The sequence below is a fragment of the Chanos chanos genome, chromosome 4 (genome assembly GCF_902362185.1).
Source record: "Chanos chanos chromosome 4, fChaCha1.1, whole genome shotgun sequence".
Lineage (NCBI taxonomy): Eukaryota > Metazoa > Chordata > Actinopteri > Gonorynchiformes > Chanidae > Chanos > Chanos chanos.
Genome location: NC_044498.1, coordinates 20,332,603 through 20,351,927, shown reverse-complemented (window position 1 = coordinate 20,351,927; position 19,325 = coordinate 20,332,603). Strand labels below are relative to the sequence as shown.

General features: G+C 39.7%; 1 protein-coding gene across 6 annotated transcripts in view; it reads right to left on the bottom strand.

Moving 5' to 3' along the window:
* Positions 1–18,331, bottom strand: part of mon2 (MON2 homolog, regulator of endosome-to-Golgi trafficking) — a 31,686-nt gene extending 13,355 nt beyond the window's left edge. For 3 of the 6 annotated variants that reach the window (XM_030771057.1, XM_030771062.1, XM_030771060.1), the window contains exons 1-19: positions 17,903–18,331; positions 14,368–14,431; positions 13,267–13,394; positions 11,619–11,750; positions 10,047–10,176; positions 9,227–9,324; positions 8,525–8,650; positions 7,843–8,037; positions 7,025–7,149; positions 6,737–6,876; positions 6,269–6,422; positions 5,483–5,691; positions 4,446–4,527; positions 3,456–3,637; positions 1,972–2,084; positions 1,103–1,207; positions 848–928; positions 651–724; positions 180–270 (exon numbers count right to left, since the gene is read on the bottom strand). In XM_030771057.1, the coding sequence (XP_030626917.1) occupies positions 180–270; positions 651–724; positions 848–928; positions 1,103–1,207; positions 1,972–2,084; positions 3,456–3,637; positions 4,446–4,527; positions 5,483–5,691; positions 6,269–6,422; positions 6,737–6,876; positions 7,025–7,149; positions 7,843–8,037; positions 8,525–8,650; positions 9,227–9,324; positions 10,047–10,176; positions 11,619–11,750; positions 13,267–13,394; positions 14,368–14,431; positions 17,903–18,010 (2,337 nt within the window). In that variant the 5' untranslated portion in view covers positions 18,011–18,331. Of the gene's footprint in view, positions 1–179; positions 271–650; positions 725–847; positions 929–1,102; positions 1,208–1,971; positions 2,087–3,455; positions 3,638–4,445; positions 4,528–5,473; positions 5,692–6,268; positions 6,423–6,736; positions 6,877–7,024; positions 7,150–7,842; positions 8,038–8,524; positions 8,651–9,226; positions 9,325–10,046; positions 10,177–11,618; positions 11,751–13,266; positions 13,395–14,367; positions 14,432–17,902 lie in introns of all 6 variants that reach the window. The other 3 variants (XM_030771061.1, XM_030771063.1, XM_030771064.1) reach the window with 2 other exon arrangements.
* Between the last annotated feature and the right edge of the window lie 994 nt (positions 18,332–19,325).

The window sequence follows — 19,325 nt, the reverse complement described above, 5'->3', positions numbered from 1 at the left end:
GTTTTTTCAACCCGTCTCACATTTTAGAACAGTGCTAAACAGTTACATTGTCTGCCCCTTCAAAAAGCCAGTCTCCGTCCCCTGCAAACTCTACCTGATTCAGAATCCAGTCACATGAGACCAGGGTTACAGTCGTTTCATTTCTATGAACTGATCAAATTTTATACATGTGTACAAACCTTGTTATTACCATAGGCCATTTCCATGGCTTCCATGGACAATGAACAAAGAGCATTTATCAGGTGATGAAGGGAAACATCATCCAAGTATCTATGAACAAAACACGGTGCACACAATATATAGCTTCAGGACCACTGCACTTACACCAGTGAATTACATAACATTTAAGTAACGTCTAATTATACAACATCAAAACCACTGCACTAGCATCACCTAATTATACAACATCAAAACCACTGCATCAATGTCAGCTAATTACACAACATCAAAACCACTGCACTAACACCAGCTAATTATGTACATCATATAAGACATCATTACATTAACATTAGCTTTTTACATAGTATATAATGCCAGAATTGCTGCACTGACAGCATGAAACATATGAGAATGGGATTACTGCTCTAATGTCAGCTAATTTATAACAGTTATAAAGAGATAGTGCAGTAAAACAGGAGAGGAATCCTCACTGGGAGCTTTCAAAGAGTCTTGAGAGGATGTTGGAGATTACAGGGAGGTCAGTCATAACAGCAGTGGTCAGAACCTATCCAAAAAAAGCAGCATGTTAATCAGAGATGATAACATTTTATGGAGGTATCAGTGAAACAGAGGCAGTCGATGATAGTGAGAGAATGGGGATGTGTGTTTAGAGCAGACAGGGACTCACTGTGCTGGTGCCCTCCACAGCCCGCCCAGGTTTCAAAGCTCCACCAACACCAGGTTTAAGGCCAAGGATCCACACCAGGTGCTAAATAGACCAGAGGGAATGATAACAGGGACCCTGTAACTTCTGGCTTCTGGTCTTCACAATGTGTGTGGTATTAAATAAATTGGACTGAACTGTAAATGTTTGAATTGACTGCTGTTGAATTCTGAATCCATTAAGTACGTGTGATATGTTACCAAACTGCAAAGGCTATACCTGGAGTGTTGCTAACACTAGTTGCCATGAAGTTCCCAGCACAGCTCCATGACAATGAGCCAAATTCAACAGTGTCCTCATACACTGGATATTCTTTGCTGTGAGCTGGAAAGGAAAGAGAGACAGAATAAGAGAGAGAGAGAGAGAGAGAGAGAGAGAGAGAACTGATCAAAGTCCCTGATTGAAGGTGCAGACAAGGAGCGCTGTCTCAGTTGCACACGTACAGATGAAACATAAAAAATAAATAAACAAGAAACAAAAACAAGCAGATCTGCATGACAGAAGGTTATTGAAATGTGCAAAGCAAATATAAATGTTGAAAGCAAGACAAACACTCAAGTGCCACAACTTTCTGTTTGCTCTTTTCCAACAAAGGAATGGTAATTAAGGCAGCTAATCACCAAAGAGGTGACCTGTCAATCTTCACAGTCGAGAAACTGAGTGTATGATGTACTGATCACAGGGGCAAAGTTAAATGTGTGAGACAAAAGCACAAAGGTAACACACACACGCAACAGACTTGAGTCAGTCTGATTAAAACTGGAGTCCGAACATTACTCTAATGAAAGCTGCTGAAAGTTTTACTACAGATGTAGTTTATTGTTTATTTGAAGTACTTGTTTACTTTAATAGTTGTTTATCTTCATTTTAAGTACTCTCTTAAAGGTGACTCTAACCTTAAAGATGATTCTAGTCTTTGTTAGAGGCCCAGCATGAACATGATTATAAATGCCTAATAAGTCTAATTCTATCACAGCTCGCCATCTGTTTCCGACTGAAAATGCGGCTTCGCTGTGACGTACTTCGTGTTGAAGGCACTCTCTGTGTTAAGACTGAAGTAAGAGTGTTTTAGCAGCGAGATGACTCACCACGACCGTGCCCTGTGGTTGGACACTCAGCGGCTGCCCAACAGCCACCACCTGCTGATGAGACTCACTGGAGGGGCTGATGATCTGCACGTTCTGGCCCTGGATGGAGTATGCTGAAACACACAAACAAAGGCCAATAAAAACACACATGAGCCTCATACTTTCATGAATATTACTTCCCAACTCACACAACATCCATTCGGAACAATGATCTGAAATCTCGGCCCATGGTCAGCATTCTGAAGCAGAACCTCAAAGTGTATTTTTAAAACGAAGTAATGATTTGGTAATGCAGTAGAACACCTTTGGGTACATATGACTAAACCCACCATGCCAGGGCAAGACACACAAAAACAGGAATTGTACACAGAGAAAAGCACAATTTTTTTTCTTTTTTACATATTATAAGCCTTGCAGTGAAGGTGCCACAGAATTAGAAACAAACGCAATTATGTAGGCCCAACTGAATTTAGTCATTACATAAACAAACTCACAAAAGAATAAATGTTTTTCTGAACAAACTATTGATTAAATAAACGTTTTGAAATTACCTAGCAGTATTAATTTCATCGACGAAAACTGTGACGAAAAATGTTCATCACAAACTTTTTTCCACAACGATAACTAAATAAAAATGCACCTTTGAAAATAAAAAATGTAACGAAATATATTACCATTTTCGTTGACAAATACTAACAAAATGATAACAGAAACAGACGAATGGACAAGCAATTATAGCCACATTTTAACTAACATTATAGCCACATTTTAACTAACGTTAACTTGGCAGCAAGCGTTGCCAGATGTACGATAATTATCGAATTTGTAAGATAATTTTGCCCTCTTTAAGATGTATGATCAACAATACCAAAAGTAAGGTACAATAATTTCGTCATTTTGTGACACTTAGCATTACTAGTTGTAATCAGTCTAGGGCTAAGCTCTCATTTTAATTAACTTCCCTGACACGATCAGGATAGTGAAATACTGATCCTACGTATGTGTTTACACATCTCTTCTCACTAAAACGAATATGTATTTTAGTCAAAAGACTAAAACTAAGACCAAATCAAAATCACCTGCCAAAATTAACACCGTTACCTAGGAACTTAACGTTACTATTACAAAAGTTTTTACCATTGTTCATTCCAAAGCCAACATCGCTGTATTTAAGGAACAGTGGGAACCAATAATACATATAATTTTGTTTTTCAGTGAGAGATACTTTCATTCCACAATGACACTTTTCCATGGCCCCATCCAGGCGCTTCAAACTCCATCTAAATAGTTTTTTCTAGGTCCCTTTTTACATGTGTCAAGGAAAATGATCATAATAATACAAGACTGTCTTTGTGGTACTATTTGTTGAATTTATTCACCTAAATATTTTTTTGTATTTCTTTCCTAATTTTGTTACATGATTCCTGAATTCAGAGTGTTTTGAGCCTACATACAAGCAAAACACCGTGTTGGGCATGACTAACTTTTGTTGGAAATGTTGGCTGCATTGCTGTTGAGGACAGTCAGAGCGTAGTGTGGGGGCAGGGACGCTTTGCAGATGGCAGTAATGAAGGCGTCCCGCGGCGTGACCAGACCCAACCGTCCACACAGAGCTGCCATCGTCATCTCAGCCTTTAGGATGTTTTCTGTCGCTGTTTCGTCCGTACTGATGGTGCATAAGAACAAAACAAATCTAAATTAGCACTTGTTCGGTCAAACACTCCCTGAACCAGTGCCCAGCGATCAGTGGCAGATACGGGAATAATTACAGAAAACTCTGTTTGCATCACTGGTCATTTGAAAACCAAATAATAACAAATGATGAAATTCATCTCTGACAAAAGATCGAAATAACATCTAGTACCACAAGCATCGACTATGACAAAACTAAATACCATCTAAATACCACACCTGCTAATTAACTGGGAACAAACCAGTTAACCATGTCAAATAATAAACTTTATAACTATGACATCTAATGGTGAGCAGTGGACCTACACTATACATCCAAGATTTGGTGAGGTGACTTGTTTATTAACGTCACGCATTCTCATTATTTAGCTCTTCAGGGGTAGAATTTTCTCTGCTTATAAAGCCATCAGTAACTTTAAAAACAGGCGCATTCATTATTTGGCAATGTCAGTTTTATTTGATGCTGTGAATATCAATTATTAGCTGTGTTTGACAGATTTTCATAGTGTGAAATTTCATTATGAGATGTGGCCGTTCTGGTCCATATTAGTTAGCGTCATTTCACTTCTGATTAATGGCAACGCTCCCGGTTTCTTCTCTTTTTCTTAAACTAATGCTTCCAGATGGTAATGCAAAGCAACAACACTTAATTTTCCTCCTCTTCTTTTTTTTTCTTTTTTTTTCTAATTTGGTGGCTTTCTTGCCTTGCTCCAATTTACTAAAGACTTGTTTCAAAACTCCTGAATATCCATAATTTCCCTTTTGGAACAAAACCCACTAACCTGGCATCCAACAGAAGAGAGAGAGCCGCAAGCAGCCCACACCAACACGCACTGACCATCTCTTCCCACACCTGATGAGCCACTGCAACAGAAAAACAGCCCTGAGTTTACATCAAAGTCGTGACCAAGCCTATGTTCACAAAGCAATAAGTGATAAAACATGAGTCTGCAAGTACAGTATTCCATTAATATTTTTTATAACTTGTTTGCTATAATACTAAGATGCGAACGAACATAAAATGAATACTGGGGAGATAAAAAAGTTTGTGGTTCAATCATATAAAACCGCACATTCTTGATTACACAGTAAATGATGCACTGTGCTCTGTCCACAGACCAAACAGACATAAAAGTGAGGCTGTGTTTCAATAGGTGAATGAAGAGAATATCAGAATGTTTGTTTAAAACTGAAACAACTAGAGAACAACAAAATGTGTTCTGTAACCCCTGCTCATGTCGCCACCAAATAATGATATCTCCAGAAATAATGGGTGAAACCTGAATGAGTTATATTTGCTCATTTGTCTGATTTACAAAGAGTTTATTCCAGCATCTATTGCTTTCAGTTACCTGCAAGTTTGTGAATGGTGTTCTAATTCAAACAGATAACTGAGAATTTGACCAAATAGCTGTCCACTGCTGTGTGCAATTGCAGTGTAATAGCAGAGTAGGTTGTCTATTGATTTCTGTGGTCAAGAATTTCTGTCATCTGCTGACCACAGTCAGCTCCACTTCTTTATTCATTCATTGTTGTGTCTGGTCTCAGGTTTCCTGCAACCAATGCCTTGTGTATTATGACCTAACAATCTGAGTGATCTTTTTCAGTAAAATATGACTGTGGATTGTGTTTGGTCTACAAACTATCCAGTTTAACAAAGTCATCTACTGGAATGCAGTTAATGTATACTTTGGTTAAAATATTCTTTCAGTTTCCGAGCTTTCAGATCTCAGTTTTCTGAGTTTACTTTGGTTATGTTATTGTTTGTAAGCAAACAGTCAAGACTGATCTGAGACCAGAATGTGTGTGCTGCACTCACGAGGCTCTTCAGGGCTGCTCTGACTCTGGGTGGGCGGGGGTTCTGAACTGCCCTGACCAGCTGCCTCCCGTTCCTCTTCTTCTTTGGCAAGCTCCCTGTCAATCATGGAGGTGATGCCCCTGACCAGGTCCAACAGTGCACTGAAGGCCACGGACATGGCGTAGCCCTCTGGGATGGAGGGCGGCTCCACCTTGTCCAGCATCTCTAGACTGGAGTAAGCAAGATACACCTAGTACTGACAAGCCCTGACTCACACCAATACTTCTACATGAATAAAATTGGGTACGTTTTTGTGTTGTAAGTTAAATGGTAATGTTTGGCCTCTTCTCCATGGATAGTCTGTAACTCTTACTTTTTTTTTTTTGTTTTTTCATTTTTAATATATACCATCTGAAAAACCAACATAGTCTACCCTTCCAATATTATTTATTATATTTTAAGACCACTGCTAATCACAGAACTACAGAACCCTGAATCTCCATCTAAGTTCTAAGACAGTCCTGAATTACTCTTTATTTAAGAATGGAAGGACTGATGGTATTCAGCCTGTTCAGCCTGCATGCAATAAGCTCTCACTCTTGTGAAATCAGTAAGATAAATAATCACTGGTCAAAGCATTTTGAACAGCTAATGACTGCTTTATTGGTCCTGGACCAAGATGAGCTAAAGGCATTTGCAATCTTGTCCAGATGGAATAATAATCAAACTTACAAGTTTTCAGATATAACTTTGTGTTCTGAAGAAATCACTGAGCGTGAAAGTGAAACAGTGTGGAGTGATACTCACTAGGTGGCTTTGGCACTGCCTTGGACGCTGACATTCATGAGAGGGATCCAGGTTCCACGATATTCAAAAGCAGCCTGCGTCGTCAGCCCCCCACTCACTGATGCAGAACCTTGGCCACCCTGTGACGATCCCTGACCCGAAGACCCTGACCCACCTGAGACCCAGTGTAAAAATCATAAATATAGAGAAGGATGGTAATGAAGACAGAACAAATGCAGGAGCACAGGGAATTATATAATTACACACCAGCAATACAATGTCTGGGCTGATGCTGAAACAGACACTAAAACTGTTTACAAAAATGAGACATATTTTTCTCAGTTTCAAGTAAGGACATGAGTCCTCTAATGGAAAAAAATAATTAGACAAATCTGGTCAAAACCGACATGAACACAAAATCTTTAGGAGTAGCTGCAGTCTTTTCAGACTTATGACAGTCTGTGGATCTTGATCTGATGTGACACTGACCAGCGGGGGCATTGATGGAAGCTGGGTTGCCTGCACTGGGCACGATGAAAAGGGACTGGATAAAAGAGCCCAGGGCGTTAACAATATCTCTGAACACTTTGGTTGAGTGCTGTTTCATATCATAGGACTGGCAGAAGGACCTGCAATCATAAGAGTGCATGATGGACCCAATACTGACAAAACATGGGATTCATAGTCATACAATTTCTACACGGCATGTGTTAAATATTACTGTCACGGTGAACTAAAAAGCATGTTTGCAGATGCAGGGGGTGAATGCATGTTTACCGTAGTAGATGAGGCTGCACACACAACCTGTGCACTGATTCTACCGCTACTGCCCTCAGCCACTGGGGCTTCTCTCCATCAAGAAATTTCACTAGCAGAGACAGGAAGATCTCACATTCCGTCACCTGGAGGACACATACAAAAACACATTTAATGCCATCACGCATGGCATTATAGCGTGAATTGACTGGCTTAAAGCCAAAAGAACAACATATGTTAATAAAAACAATGACCTTGCAAACATTTCTGGAAAGTGTGGAACACATGCAGGGAGATTCATGAGAGCCATTAGACTGATTCCTAAAATCACTGTAGCCACCGTGAGCCATACATTACAACAGTCACCGTGTTTACTCTCATCTTGAGAATGTAAGGTGTGGTTTTTGGACACTCCAATCGTAACAAAATATGGTTTAGATGCCGATCTGTGCAGAAGAGAGGACTTAGCATGAGAAGTCAGCTACAGTTTGTGAGAGCTGCTTAGGACTCTAATGAAAAAAGAGCCAAAATAAGAAGAAAAAAAAAAGAGAGAGAGAGGGGTGGAAACTAAACTAAGCAGCCCCCAAGGACTCAAATCAGAGCTGACCCCACATCACATTCCAGCTGAGTTGGGCTTGTAAGAAGCTCTGCCTAATTCGCTTAGTTTTTTTTCTCTCCTCTATTTAAGTTCAGTATTTTTCTGTCAGGGAGCACTATCCCAGCCCCTCTCACAAGCACTGTGAGAACTGAAGTGCTGACAGAGGAGGAAGAAGTGAGATAATGAGGAAAAGTTGTTGAGAAAAGTCAGGGCTTGACACAGAAGTGAAGTGGATACTCACCAAAAGGCTGTAGAAGTGCTTAATAAGAACAGAGACGACACGGAGTAAGCGCATGCAGATGGGGAAGTAAGGTTTCTCCACAGGTGCCGGTGAGGCGGCACTACTGTTGCCCTGACGGAACTTAATGTTGGGAGAGAACAGCTTAATGACCAACGGACAAACACGCTCCTTCAGAAGGAAGCTGAATTCTTGATGCTGTAGAGGGAATAAAATGTAACACATAGGGTTAGAAATTTCAATTATATTGCTGTCATACTGTATTCATACAGTACTCCACAAAATTGATTCTTACTTATACAATATAAATATGCTAGACATAAAAAATAAGTTTAAATACACAGCAGTAAATTCCATATAGTTCAGAAACATAATAATCAGAATATATAAATACATGACCATGATTCTCTTTCAGTGTTGCATTCAAATATCTTATCAGTGATCTCATTTCTGACTTAATGCAAAACTGAATTTGCTCATTTGGGGCTCACTTCAATACAGAAGAATGAAATCAAAACTAGAGTGGGGCTCACTTTAATACAGAACAGTGAAATCAAAATAAAAAAAGTAAGAGTTACAAATTGTCCATGGAGAAGAGGCCAGGCACTACCATTTCACTTTCAACACAAAAACGCAACTCTGATAACTGCAGGAGCAGGTTTTAGCAGCATTTAGAGAGTTTCACCTGTAGAAATACTTGAGGGAAGTCGTTTAAAACAGACTCGAGGAGCTCCAGGCCAAACGTGCGCGTCATCTCTGTCATCCCTACCAGCCAGTACGGGGCATCAGCGTTCACCAACTGACACAGATCCTGCACGTCACAGCCCATCATTTCAGTCACAGCAGACAATGTGTAAGCACTGTTATACTGTTTGGCTCAAACTATGCAGGGGTAACTAGATATCGGAAGCTCATCCAAAGCTCAGGGTAAAAAGATAGTTGTACAAATATACATGAGGACAAGGACAGACTGAGAGAGTTTCAAAGTCAGAGAAAGAGAGAGTACAGTCAGCATAATTACCAAAGTAAATCGATATGTCTCTAAAATAAAACATAACAAGTGACTACAGTACCTTGTTTAGTCATTCAAAAACAAAATAAAAATAATACTGAATAAAAAATAAAATAGAGTTGTGTCATCATAACAGGCTTTTGAACTTCACCAGAGCAAACTATCAACCACGCCTCACTCTGATTCAAAAAATGGCTTTTTAAAAGGTTACGTCACAAAAACTTCAGGAATTAAAAGTACATGACATTCATTTTGCATACATTAATTTTTTGTGTAAAAAAAAAAAACCTCTTCCCAACCATGAAATTCCAGAGATCAACAACAAGCACAACAAAAAATAAAAAAAGAGAAAAAATATTTCAGTGCTGGGTTCACCTGGAAGAGCATGTAGGCATCCTTGGCACTCGGTCTAAGTGTGCTCACAGACCTACGGTTACTGTTGCCTTGGACTGGTGGGGGCTCCTCTGCCATGCCTGGGGGCGGGGGGGGAGACCGACAGGCTCATCAAACAACAGCAGGACATGTGGGTGATGGTTAGTATGGGTGAGGGGGTTTATAGAAAATATTTTTGAACAGTCTCCAGAGCAAACTTCAGTCTGAGTTTCTAATCTGCTTTGACGTCTTGAAGTGGAAAGGAAAAGCTTTCATCTTGTAGGTCACGTAGATTACACTTCTACTCTACTTCTTTTTCAACCACACACTGTTGCGGTCACACTAAGCATTACAGTAACACTAATCTCTTCCCATGACAATCTTGATCACATAAAAACATTCGTGCTAGGTATAGCAGCACCCTTAGCAGGGACACGAAAAGGGGTTTAATCAGAGGAGGATGAGTAAAACCTTAGTCTTTGTTCACATGATTTAGGCTTAATTCATGGATAAGAACCTGTGGACGAGCTCTGAAACATATCCTTTCTTACTGTCTGAGTGAAAACCAAATCAAAATGGGACGTCTGGAAGAACAAATGGAGGGACAACTTATTCTTTATGCGTTGGCTAAAATGAGAGCATGAACCTGGTCTGTAGCACATTGATTTGTATCATGCATGAAAACAGGTCTGACTAGTTGATCACTGACAGTTCATTGACTGTAAGACAAACAACTCAGACAATCACCCAGAGTTAGTTTTCCTGTTGTGTGTCATGTTAAAGAAATGTATCAATGAAGATAATTCAGTAAACGGCTGTATACCTTTGCAGCGCTCATCTTCAGCAACCATCCTCTCAAACACCACGGTAACAACCTGTCGTACTGTAGCAGCTGCGGTGTTGTTGGTGATGTTGTCTTTAGTGAAGTGAAGGCGAAAACACAGCACTATGGCCTAAAGGCAAAGGGACCTCATTTTAATTGTCAACATTAGGACACAGAAAAGACACATGTAATGATCATGAAAGGGTGTCAATGTTAGTCCATTTCTTTAAGCAGTTACTACTGCAAGTCTTTGTTTCAAGATGGGCAACTGCTTGTGGCCAGACGGAGCATATTTCATTTCCGGGTATTTCATTACCACTTCAGTTTACAGAGTGGTGCCAAGATAATCCTTGTTTGAACGCTTTAAATTAGATTTTGCTAGGTGGTCTGCCTGTCAAACTTCCCCTTCGATACTTTCATCAGCTTCACAAGCCATGTAATACTTTTCTGTGGAATTTTAAGCACCCTGACTGCATTTTGGAAAACTACAGAGCCCATGGGATTAGGGCAGGTTGGGCAAACTCAGTTCAGTTCTGTACCATTATGCTTTCAGCCTGAGACTCCTCCTCACTCCTAATGTACACCCCCCACCACCCCAATCTGACACAACAAACCTAACGCTGCAGCCCTGTGACCCCCCCCCCCCCTACACACCCACACACACCACCACCAACCCAGAGACTTCTCAGAGCTCAGTAATAGAAAACAAAGCCAAATGAAAATGTCAGCCGAATTTACTCACATACCTACTCTGGGAAATTCTGCTACAGTACAAGATCTCTGGATAAATGTGTAAATACATGACAGCAATAACTGCATATTCTGGGGGACCTGGCCTCCCCCTCCTTCGTCTTGCATTAGATCACAAGGCTATAATGTCTTTAATGTTATTCGACTATCATGTAACTATGTAACTGTTTAGGGGACTGTGCTTTTTCAGTGAGTGTTTGCGTCTTTGATTTGACCCCTCTTTGCTACGATAATGTATTACTCAGAGTACATTTGATAAGACAGCTTTGTTTTACATGTAGAAACGACAGAGTCTGTATCACTGCACACATATTTGTTTGCAATCTCAGAACATTGAGGGTTTCCCTGTTTTTCCCTCCTACACTTCAGAATACTGATTGAAGCAAAATTTTCTACTTTTCCAACATAAACAGTTCATTTGTTCCATTTTGACTTTCAGGAGCCAAAATGCAGAACATTCACATCGAGTAACTATTTGTTTACAAAGTGACCTTTAGATTGAAGGAAAGTGGCAGAGCTTCACATTCACACCAAGTTACTTTTAAATGTATCTGCGTTTTTTGTTTTGTTTTTTTTGTTGTTGTTTGTTTGTCTCTCCCCCAATCACATTTGAGATTTTAAAACAGAATTACAGGTGGGAATTTTGAAGGCGAACTTTCAGCATGTGAATTACTTTCGTCTAAAGTCGTTTGGTGGTAACAGGTAACAGTACTCAGCTTTAGGTCATTAATACAAAAACCTCTCTTTTATTACTGCTTAAGCAATATTTCATATTAATGAGGAAATTTCGTTTATCCCAACTGTACGTTGCGGGATACTTACCTTTGACAACACTTCATCATGCACCACTGTGTTGGTGGTCAGTAAAACCAGGACTGTCTGTAGCAGTTTCAGCTCCTCAAGGCCATTCTCCATCAGCTGCCACAGCATATTAATGATGTTTCCAGCAGCAGTCTGACAAAACACACACACACACACAAAAACACACACACAACATTTCTTATATTTGCTTTGCTTTATAGGTACTGACACATAGTTATATATTACAAAACAGATATTTGAAACCTCAGGTGAAGAAACGGGCTAAGCCAAGAGTTATCGCTGTTAGAGGCACAGTTAGAGACAATCTTTTGTTAGAGTTCTCTGTTAAGCAGCAATGTGTGGATTTTATGTCATTTTACATGAGTTGAGATGTAGCTTGTTTCCCTTTACAAATACTACCACTTAGTTACAGGACAAAATACGTATTTAGAACATAAGAAGATGGGGTGTTCTATCCCAATGTAGATTCAAAGACAATTATGAGGAAAAGTTCTGTGTTATCCATCAGCATGGTGAGTTTACATCACTACACATAAGTGGAGATGTTGCATCAATGTTAACCTGTTTTGTAGCTGTCAGAAGGCTGGCAGCATATTTTGTACCATGACCCCACTCTACTCTGAGCACAGGACATCTATAATCTGTCATTGCTCACTCTGTCCATTCTGTGCAGTGCCAATAAATCTCAAACTCCAAATCAGACAGGAATCGGGCTCTGATACAGCTCTTCCATTGTTATAGCTCAATCAGAGTAAAGTAGGAACAGAATATAAAACAGAACAGAATAGAATTATGAGAATGTGTGATTTTGATAGAAATGAGATGTAAGTGTAGACACAAATGATGTGTGACACATTGTCATAAAGCAAGTCAGTGTAAATATTTGGTAATGTAACACTCAAATTGTGGAGCTGGATGCATGTTTTGCCTCATCTTGTTTGAGAAAAAATCAGAGCACTTGCTTTCCTTTGTTCAAAAGCCACGCTGAGAACTGACAAGATAAGGCTGCAGTCAGTATCTTTCAACGCTGCAACCTTTTTTCTCAACAGTGTTCATTTCATTACTGTTACACTGATGACCACTTCCAGAGGACCTCTTATCCTTTAATAAATACAATTCAGTCTCAGGCAATATTTACTGTGACATTTCATCAGCTTACGAGAGGGCTTACTTTCTACTATGTGATAATGAATTTACTGGGTTAATATTGGAAACATTAAAATACTATGAAAGTGATGCATAACACTGACCAAATTAAACCTTATAAACACTGTTTATACATAGATATTATGTATTATTTCTATCAAATTATGCATTTAAATAACATATAATTCAAGGAGGTGAAGAAATATAGTTGTAGAGTAAAACCAGAAGGAGGAGTGTGTGAGTGTGTATTGCTGTGCGTGAAAATTTCTCTCTTAGAGCAAATTAGGCCCTCTCTTGTAGTAAGACCTTTCCTGAGACCTTTCCAGTTTCAGTTTCCAGTTTCTTGACTGTTCCGTGTGCATTGTTTAATGGTTAAATACCAGATTACATTTTATGCAAAAAGGTATGTCCTTTTTAAACTTTAGAGTGAAGCTCTAGGCTTGTAGAGTATTGCGTGTGCGTATTGTAATGTTGTGGGAATGTGTTGCTGTGCAGTGCCTACCTCTGACACCACCTCATGGGACATGAGTCTCTGGATTGCAGCCAGACATAGCTGAGTGATTTTGGGCTCTTTGGTCCCACAGCCCATAAGGAAGGGCTGCACCACCTCTGAGCTGTTTTCCTTCAGAGCTATGCGGAGAGACAAAGTAATAACCACATTATTGAACCAGACAGTCTGAACCAATATTGAGTCGAAGAACAAATCTATGTGACAAAATTTCAGTCAGGTTGCTTATTTCATTATGTAGGATGGCTGGCTCAGCCAGATAACTCAGATAAACGCTGTTTCATTAATATCGGTTTGATGCTTGCTTTTCCACTGCCCTATAACGAGTTTATGAATGCTCTATACAAATTTAAAATTGATAGCATTATCAGCATCAGCGAAAGTTAAAAGCTGGCAATAAAGAAAAAAGACAAAAACTCGAGAGATTTGACTGGTGCACTATGGACCGGAGTTCTTAACCTGATCCCATGCCTTAGGCTCTGCCTTTGTACAGTGGGTTGGTACTGAATGGTATGATTATGTTACATCATGGAATACAATATGTACCCACTGCAGGATAAGAAACTAGATTCAAATGCCTGTTTCATAACTGTTGCTCTTGTTACTTTTTAATTCCAACAAATTTCAATCTTTCTTCATGTTTTATAATTGCATCTCAAGCCAACTTTCTTCATTATGTTACTGTAGATCGACATTATTCTCAGGAGGTTGTATTCACCAAAAAAAATAAGATTTATATGAAAATAATCTCTCAGACACATTCACCTCCTCTATAGTGCATCAATATGAAGTTCTTGTATGAAGATAAAACCTAACTACTAAAGCCAACCTCACACCACATATACATCTGTGACCAAGTACTTCTCCCATAGCAACTAACAAACTCCACTCTAAGTTACTGAACATACCTAATCCACTTCTAAGACCTAAAACTTCACAGGAGTGCACTTCAGATGATGTCTTGATGTGTTTGATGAAATGTGATGTTCACGGGTTATGAAACAGGTTGCTCCTCTCTAACAATCAACGCTTCTCATGCTATGAAGCTCTTTTATTTTCTCTCTCACCCACCTTCATCAACTTCTCCTCCCTTACCTGCCAAGATGTCTGTGTTTCTTGCAGCAATGGTTTTGATCTTCACGATACCTGATTCTGCTGCCTATAGGGACAAAAAAAAAAAGAATTTTAAGGAATGGTTTTTGAGAGCAAAAGTTGAAGGACAAAGTTGCCCTTAGATCTTCAAGTTTACTTCTCTATGTTTCAAAGATACAGGGAACTCTTTAGGCTATCTACTAACAATTAATACCTTGCTTATCTAAAAAAATTGAGGTTTTGCTCACTGTTTAGAGATGTTCGGGGTTGACTGTTACGTTTTGTCACATAAACATTAAATAACAAATGCAAAACCAGACTTCATGCAAACGGATGTTCACAAAGTTCAAGCCAAGTTTAAAAGAACACTAAATTCTTTCCTGCTATTTGCACTTTTGCTTAGTTTTACTTGGAGCTAGCAAGTCTAGACATCCAGTAATGTGGGTGGTGCTAATTCTCTGCATCCTCACTTCCTGGGCTAACCTCAAACCAAACCACATGGACAACACCACGCAGCTCTGCCTGACTGGGACATATAGAGTGAAAACTCCCTACAACCTCCATTTAAGCTGTCTCAACAATTTAGTAATAGGTTTATAACATGGTTATGTATGGACCTCTACACTGCAAGCAATGCCTTAACCAGGTGCACAATCAAGTAGTACTGTTTATTAGTGACCAACAAACCTGGACCAGATGGCCACAAACCTGAAACTTTCATATCGTGTACACTTTAAAGATGTTCACAGACTAGACCTACACAGAGTTTAAGGTTATTTGGGGAGAGAGGCCAACTAAATCAGTGCTTTGTACCATCTACCAATTCCCACAGGGAAGTGGGAAGGGGTACAGCACTGGCAGCCATTCATATCACAGACATAGGTATAGCTTGCCCACTGCTGACAAATACATACTTTACATAGACAGCTTAAAGTTTTTACACCACAGTGAACCATTTAGAGAGACCATTTTAAGCTTCTAAGAAAAACTGAAACTGTGACAAAAAGCACATTACACAGCCAATGTGGGGTGTTCTTGAGATATCTGAAATTAAAAAAAAAAAAAAAGGATAACGCTGATTGAAAAGTTGCTGAAAATGAGTGTTCTCCAGACTAATAAAACAACAAACTATTTCCATCAATTCAAATGATAACGGACAATACAGAAATCTAAAGAATGTGCTACCATTTAACATTTAATTAACTGAGACGTGTATCTTCCTTTTGATCTGTATCCTTTCAAAATTTCAGAGTCAGTGAATAAGATGCTGATGTGGCAATAGCCTAAATACAGGTTCCACTAAAACCAGGAAGTAACTCCGTCTCAGCAGACTTGGACTGACGTTGCTGATTGGCCAGCAGAGAACAGTTCTCTACCCTCTTTTATGGAAAAGCAAATACAAATGTCAAAAGAAAAACATAAACAGTGGAGAACTGTAAAGGGACTCACAAATAGTAATTAAGGGTTTAAAGGCAAACTGATTTTAGTTACTCCTTGAGGCTGAAAAGTCATCTTCTCTTGATAAGACTACTGTAAAATCAACAATAAAGACAGTTGTGACGGTATAAATGAAAACCATGCTTTCTTCCTGTCTGTATGCTTTCACCATAAAGTAGATGCATCTTTCCACTCACAATCAAAAGAAAAATCCAGGAACATAACCTATTGTCAAAGTCGGTGCTCTCACAACACCACAGTTGACTAAGCAGCCCAACCTAAAAACTGCAAGTTTGAGAAACAGTAAGCCTGTGTGCATCAAGCAATAGAGTGCAGTCACCCGCCTTCTTCTCCCCCATATGGACAGTCTTCCTTTTGCCTATTCATAGACCAGCAAACTAACGTGCAAAACTTTAGCTTTTTCCAGGGCCCTGCACACAGTCCCATGCCCATCACTATGGTGATCCAACAGATTATTCAATAGGACAAAATATGCAGAGTTGGTCTAAATAAATGCAAATGCCATGTTAAAGTAATAGCCATGGTAACACAGATGAAGCCAACTGAAAACTTTGAAACAAAGACATAAAACAAAAGTGTTATGTGCCCAAACCTAAAGCTTTAGCTCTCTCTTTCATCAGCAGAACTTATCCAGATGAGGCTTTTTTAAAGGGGCAACAATCACACAAACTATAACAGTGAAAACCAGATTATGACAACAAATAACAATGTAGTCTCACAGAAAAAAAAAGAAAAGTTAACTGAGAAAATGCTATTCAGTGTGGGCTCTAATAATTGCAAACAGACAATGAAAATGACAAAATTTCAGTTGAAGAGAAGCATGAAGCCCATGAGCACAGCGACAGTTCCATAATGACATGTCAAAAGACAAAACACAGCTTAGCTTTCATGAAATGCAAGACAGACACTCAGCTGTCTCACCATGGCTCATTTTTTAATCACCTCAACCCAAACGTGACCTATTATCTCTCACATGGTCATCTGCAATTTTTCATTTTCTCTGACACTTCTTCAGCAAGGTTTTTTTTTCCTACAAGTGCAGTACCACACACAGACAAAAGAGTAATTAAAGACAGAGTTGTGCTGGTTGCAAATTTGCGTGAGCTGTTGAAGCAAATTACCAAGCCTCAGAAGAGGGAATGTAAAATGTGTTGTTCTCATTGCACACTGAGCAAGAAATCAGAGACGTCTGCAACCAGAACGCTAATAGACCCTATGGTGACAGGCACAACTGAGGACACATACTCATTGTTAGATGCACTGTCTAAAGAAAGTGTTCAAAAATGAACTATAGCTGCCTTGGGAAAAGTGACAGACAGACACACTCAAAACCTGACATGGGAAAAATGGGAGCCAGCCAACATAAATGATAAAAAGGCAGTCGTATGCCAAGGACACCACCATGTCCTTATCTCTACCATCACATATCAAGAACTGTTTGTTTCTCTCTGGATAGCCTAGTTAAGTCAATGTTCTGTGTAGGGCAGGTGCATGCTTACAGTTCTGAGGTTATGGCTCATTAACACAGACTGCTTTTGACAGCACCTGACAGATGCTTTAGCAGCTCTTGAGAAGATCCTGCAGTGTGCACAATCTCTGTAACTTGTTTTCAAATTCTCAAAGCCCACAAAGTTCTGTCTGATCTCAAGGGAATGCTACTCAGAGGTTTGATGTCTGTGCTCCAAATATCATGACGGTTAACGATACTGGCAAGCACACAGAACGGAATACCTGAATGCTTACCAGGCGGTCACAGTGAAAGCGAATAGCATCGACAACTGAAAAAGCGAAGCAGTTTAACTGGCTAATAGCACAAAGAAAAGCCTCACCACACTTCAATGTGAGTGTAGCTACCGTTTTGGATCTCGTCTCTTCCACGTCCACAAAATATCAACAAGTCAAGGATGTATAACAAACTCACAGCATTTAAAGAGAAGCTGAGAATATCAATAGCCTAGTACCATAAGGAGTCTAGTATTGGCTTGTCATGACAGGCAATTCATGTGGCTTTGCAATGAAGATCATTAAAATATAGTTTGTTCTGAGTTATTAGGAGTAACACGAGAAATAGGTAAGATACCTCTTTCACAGGGGGAAATTTTTTCTTGCATTCCATGGACAGAGACCGCAAATCCGTTTGCATGTTCTCTAGCAATTTCTTCACCGCTTCAGGGCTTGTCGTCGACATTTTTCGCTGTCTTCTTGCCAAAATACCAAAGCTTTCGAGTAAAATGAATGCAGTTACTTCTTAAGACAAGGTCCGGCCTAGTCCTTTACCTCCAGTGAAAAGAAAACAATCTGAACCACGATACTAGCGTCCATGGACACAAAATTCCAGTTTTCTGTCTTGCACAGATCTTTAGATGAGAAAGGTGTAAAATGTAAATGGTTACTTTCACCTGCAAACCCCGATAAAGGTAACAAACATCATCATAAAAACACTAATTCACAAGGGGCGATACTCAGAGCGTTCAACTTATTTGTTAATTTTAGCTTCGAGTTTCATGGCTTCTGGTTTCTCCATTGCTAAAACCCTTCCAATCCCACAATGCCCGTGCAAATATTGACACGTCACTTCGACTTCCGTAAACAGTGACCGGATTTCAGGAGGAAGCTTACAGCGTCCCCTCGTGGTCTTTGGAAAGATAGTTAGGTTGGCAGCCACCTTCATCTAGGTTGATTTGGAATTCCTTTGGTGTTCTCAGGTTGCTCTCCATGGTAGCCAAAGCACCGCTGTTGCAAATAAAGTAACCACCATGTCATAAAAGAAAGACGTGGCAATCCAAGAAGTGACTAAAACTGGACGGAGTAGTATGTGCAGGATGGTGCTAAGCAGGATGTGTGATTTACTGGTGTCATTTAGCAATATAATGGGAGGAGATTTCGTAGCCTACGTATAACCCACAGTGAAGGCTCCTGTATAATTACAATACATCCTGGCCTGTCTAGACTAATTACGGTGGCTAGAAATACCCAACACGAGGTCAGCGCCCCACCTTTGCGCTGTCCGCAACAGACTGTTAAACGACATTATTGTATGTGAGTGTTTGAAAAGTTAGCCGTAGAAAAATATCATTCGTTTCCTGGTTTACTTGTTTGACCTGCACTTACTCTTTTTCAGTAGTGAACACCCGCAGCAGAAAAAAACACATCCAAACTACTATTATGCTTAAATCGCTTTGCCACTACGGTCTGACAGAGCCCAGTCTGATATTGCCAAGGAATAACAGTTGATGCCACAGGCTATACAGCTTTCCAGTTTCTAAATCTAGTGTTCTGTTATACGCAGGTATATTCAGTCAATCTGTTTAACAACTGGAGGACCACTGCCACTGGTTTACAAGTGGGGCAGTAAGTGATTGTCCGAACACCAGGTACATTGAACCATCTCCTGGTCAGTTCAAGCCATTTTAAAGCACAGCTGTTAATCCAGTGGGCATATGTTGTAAGGACCGACCACGTTTTGACCTGATTCATATTCATTTGGTCCATTTGTGTTTAAT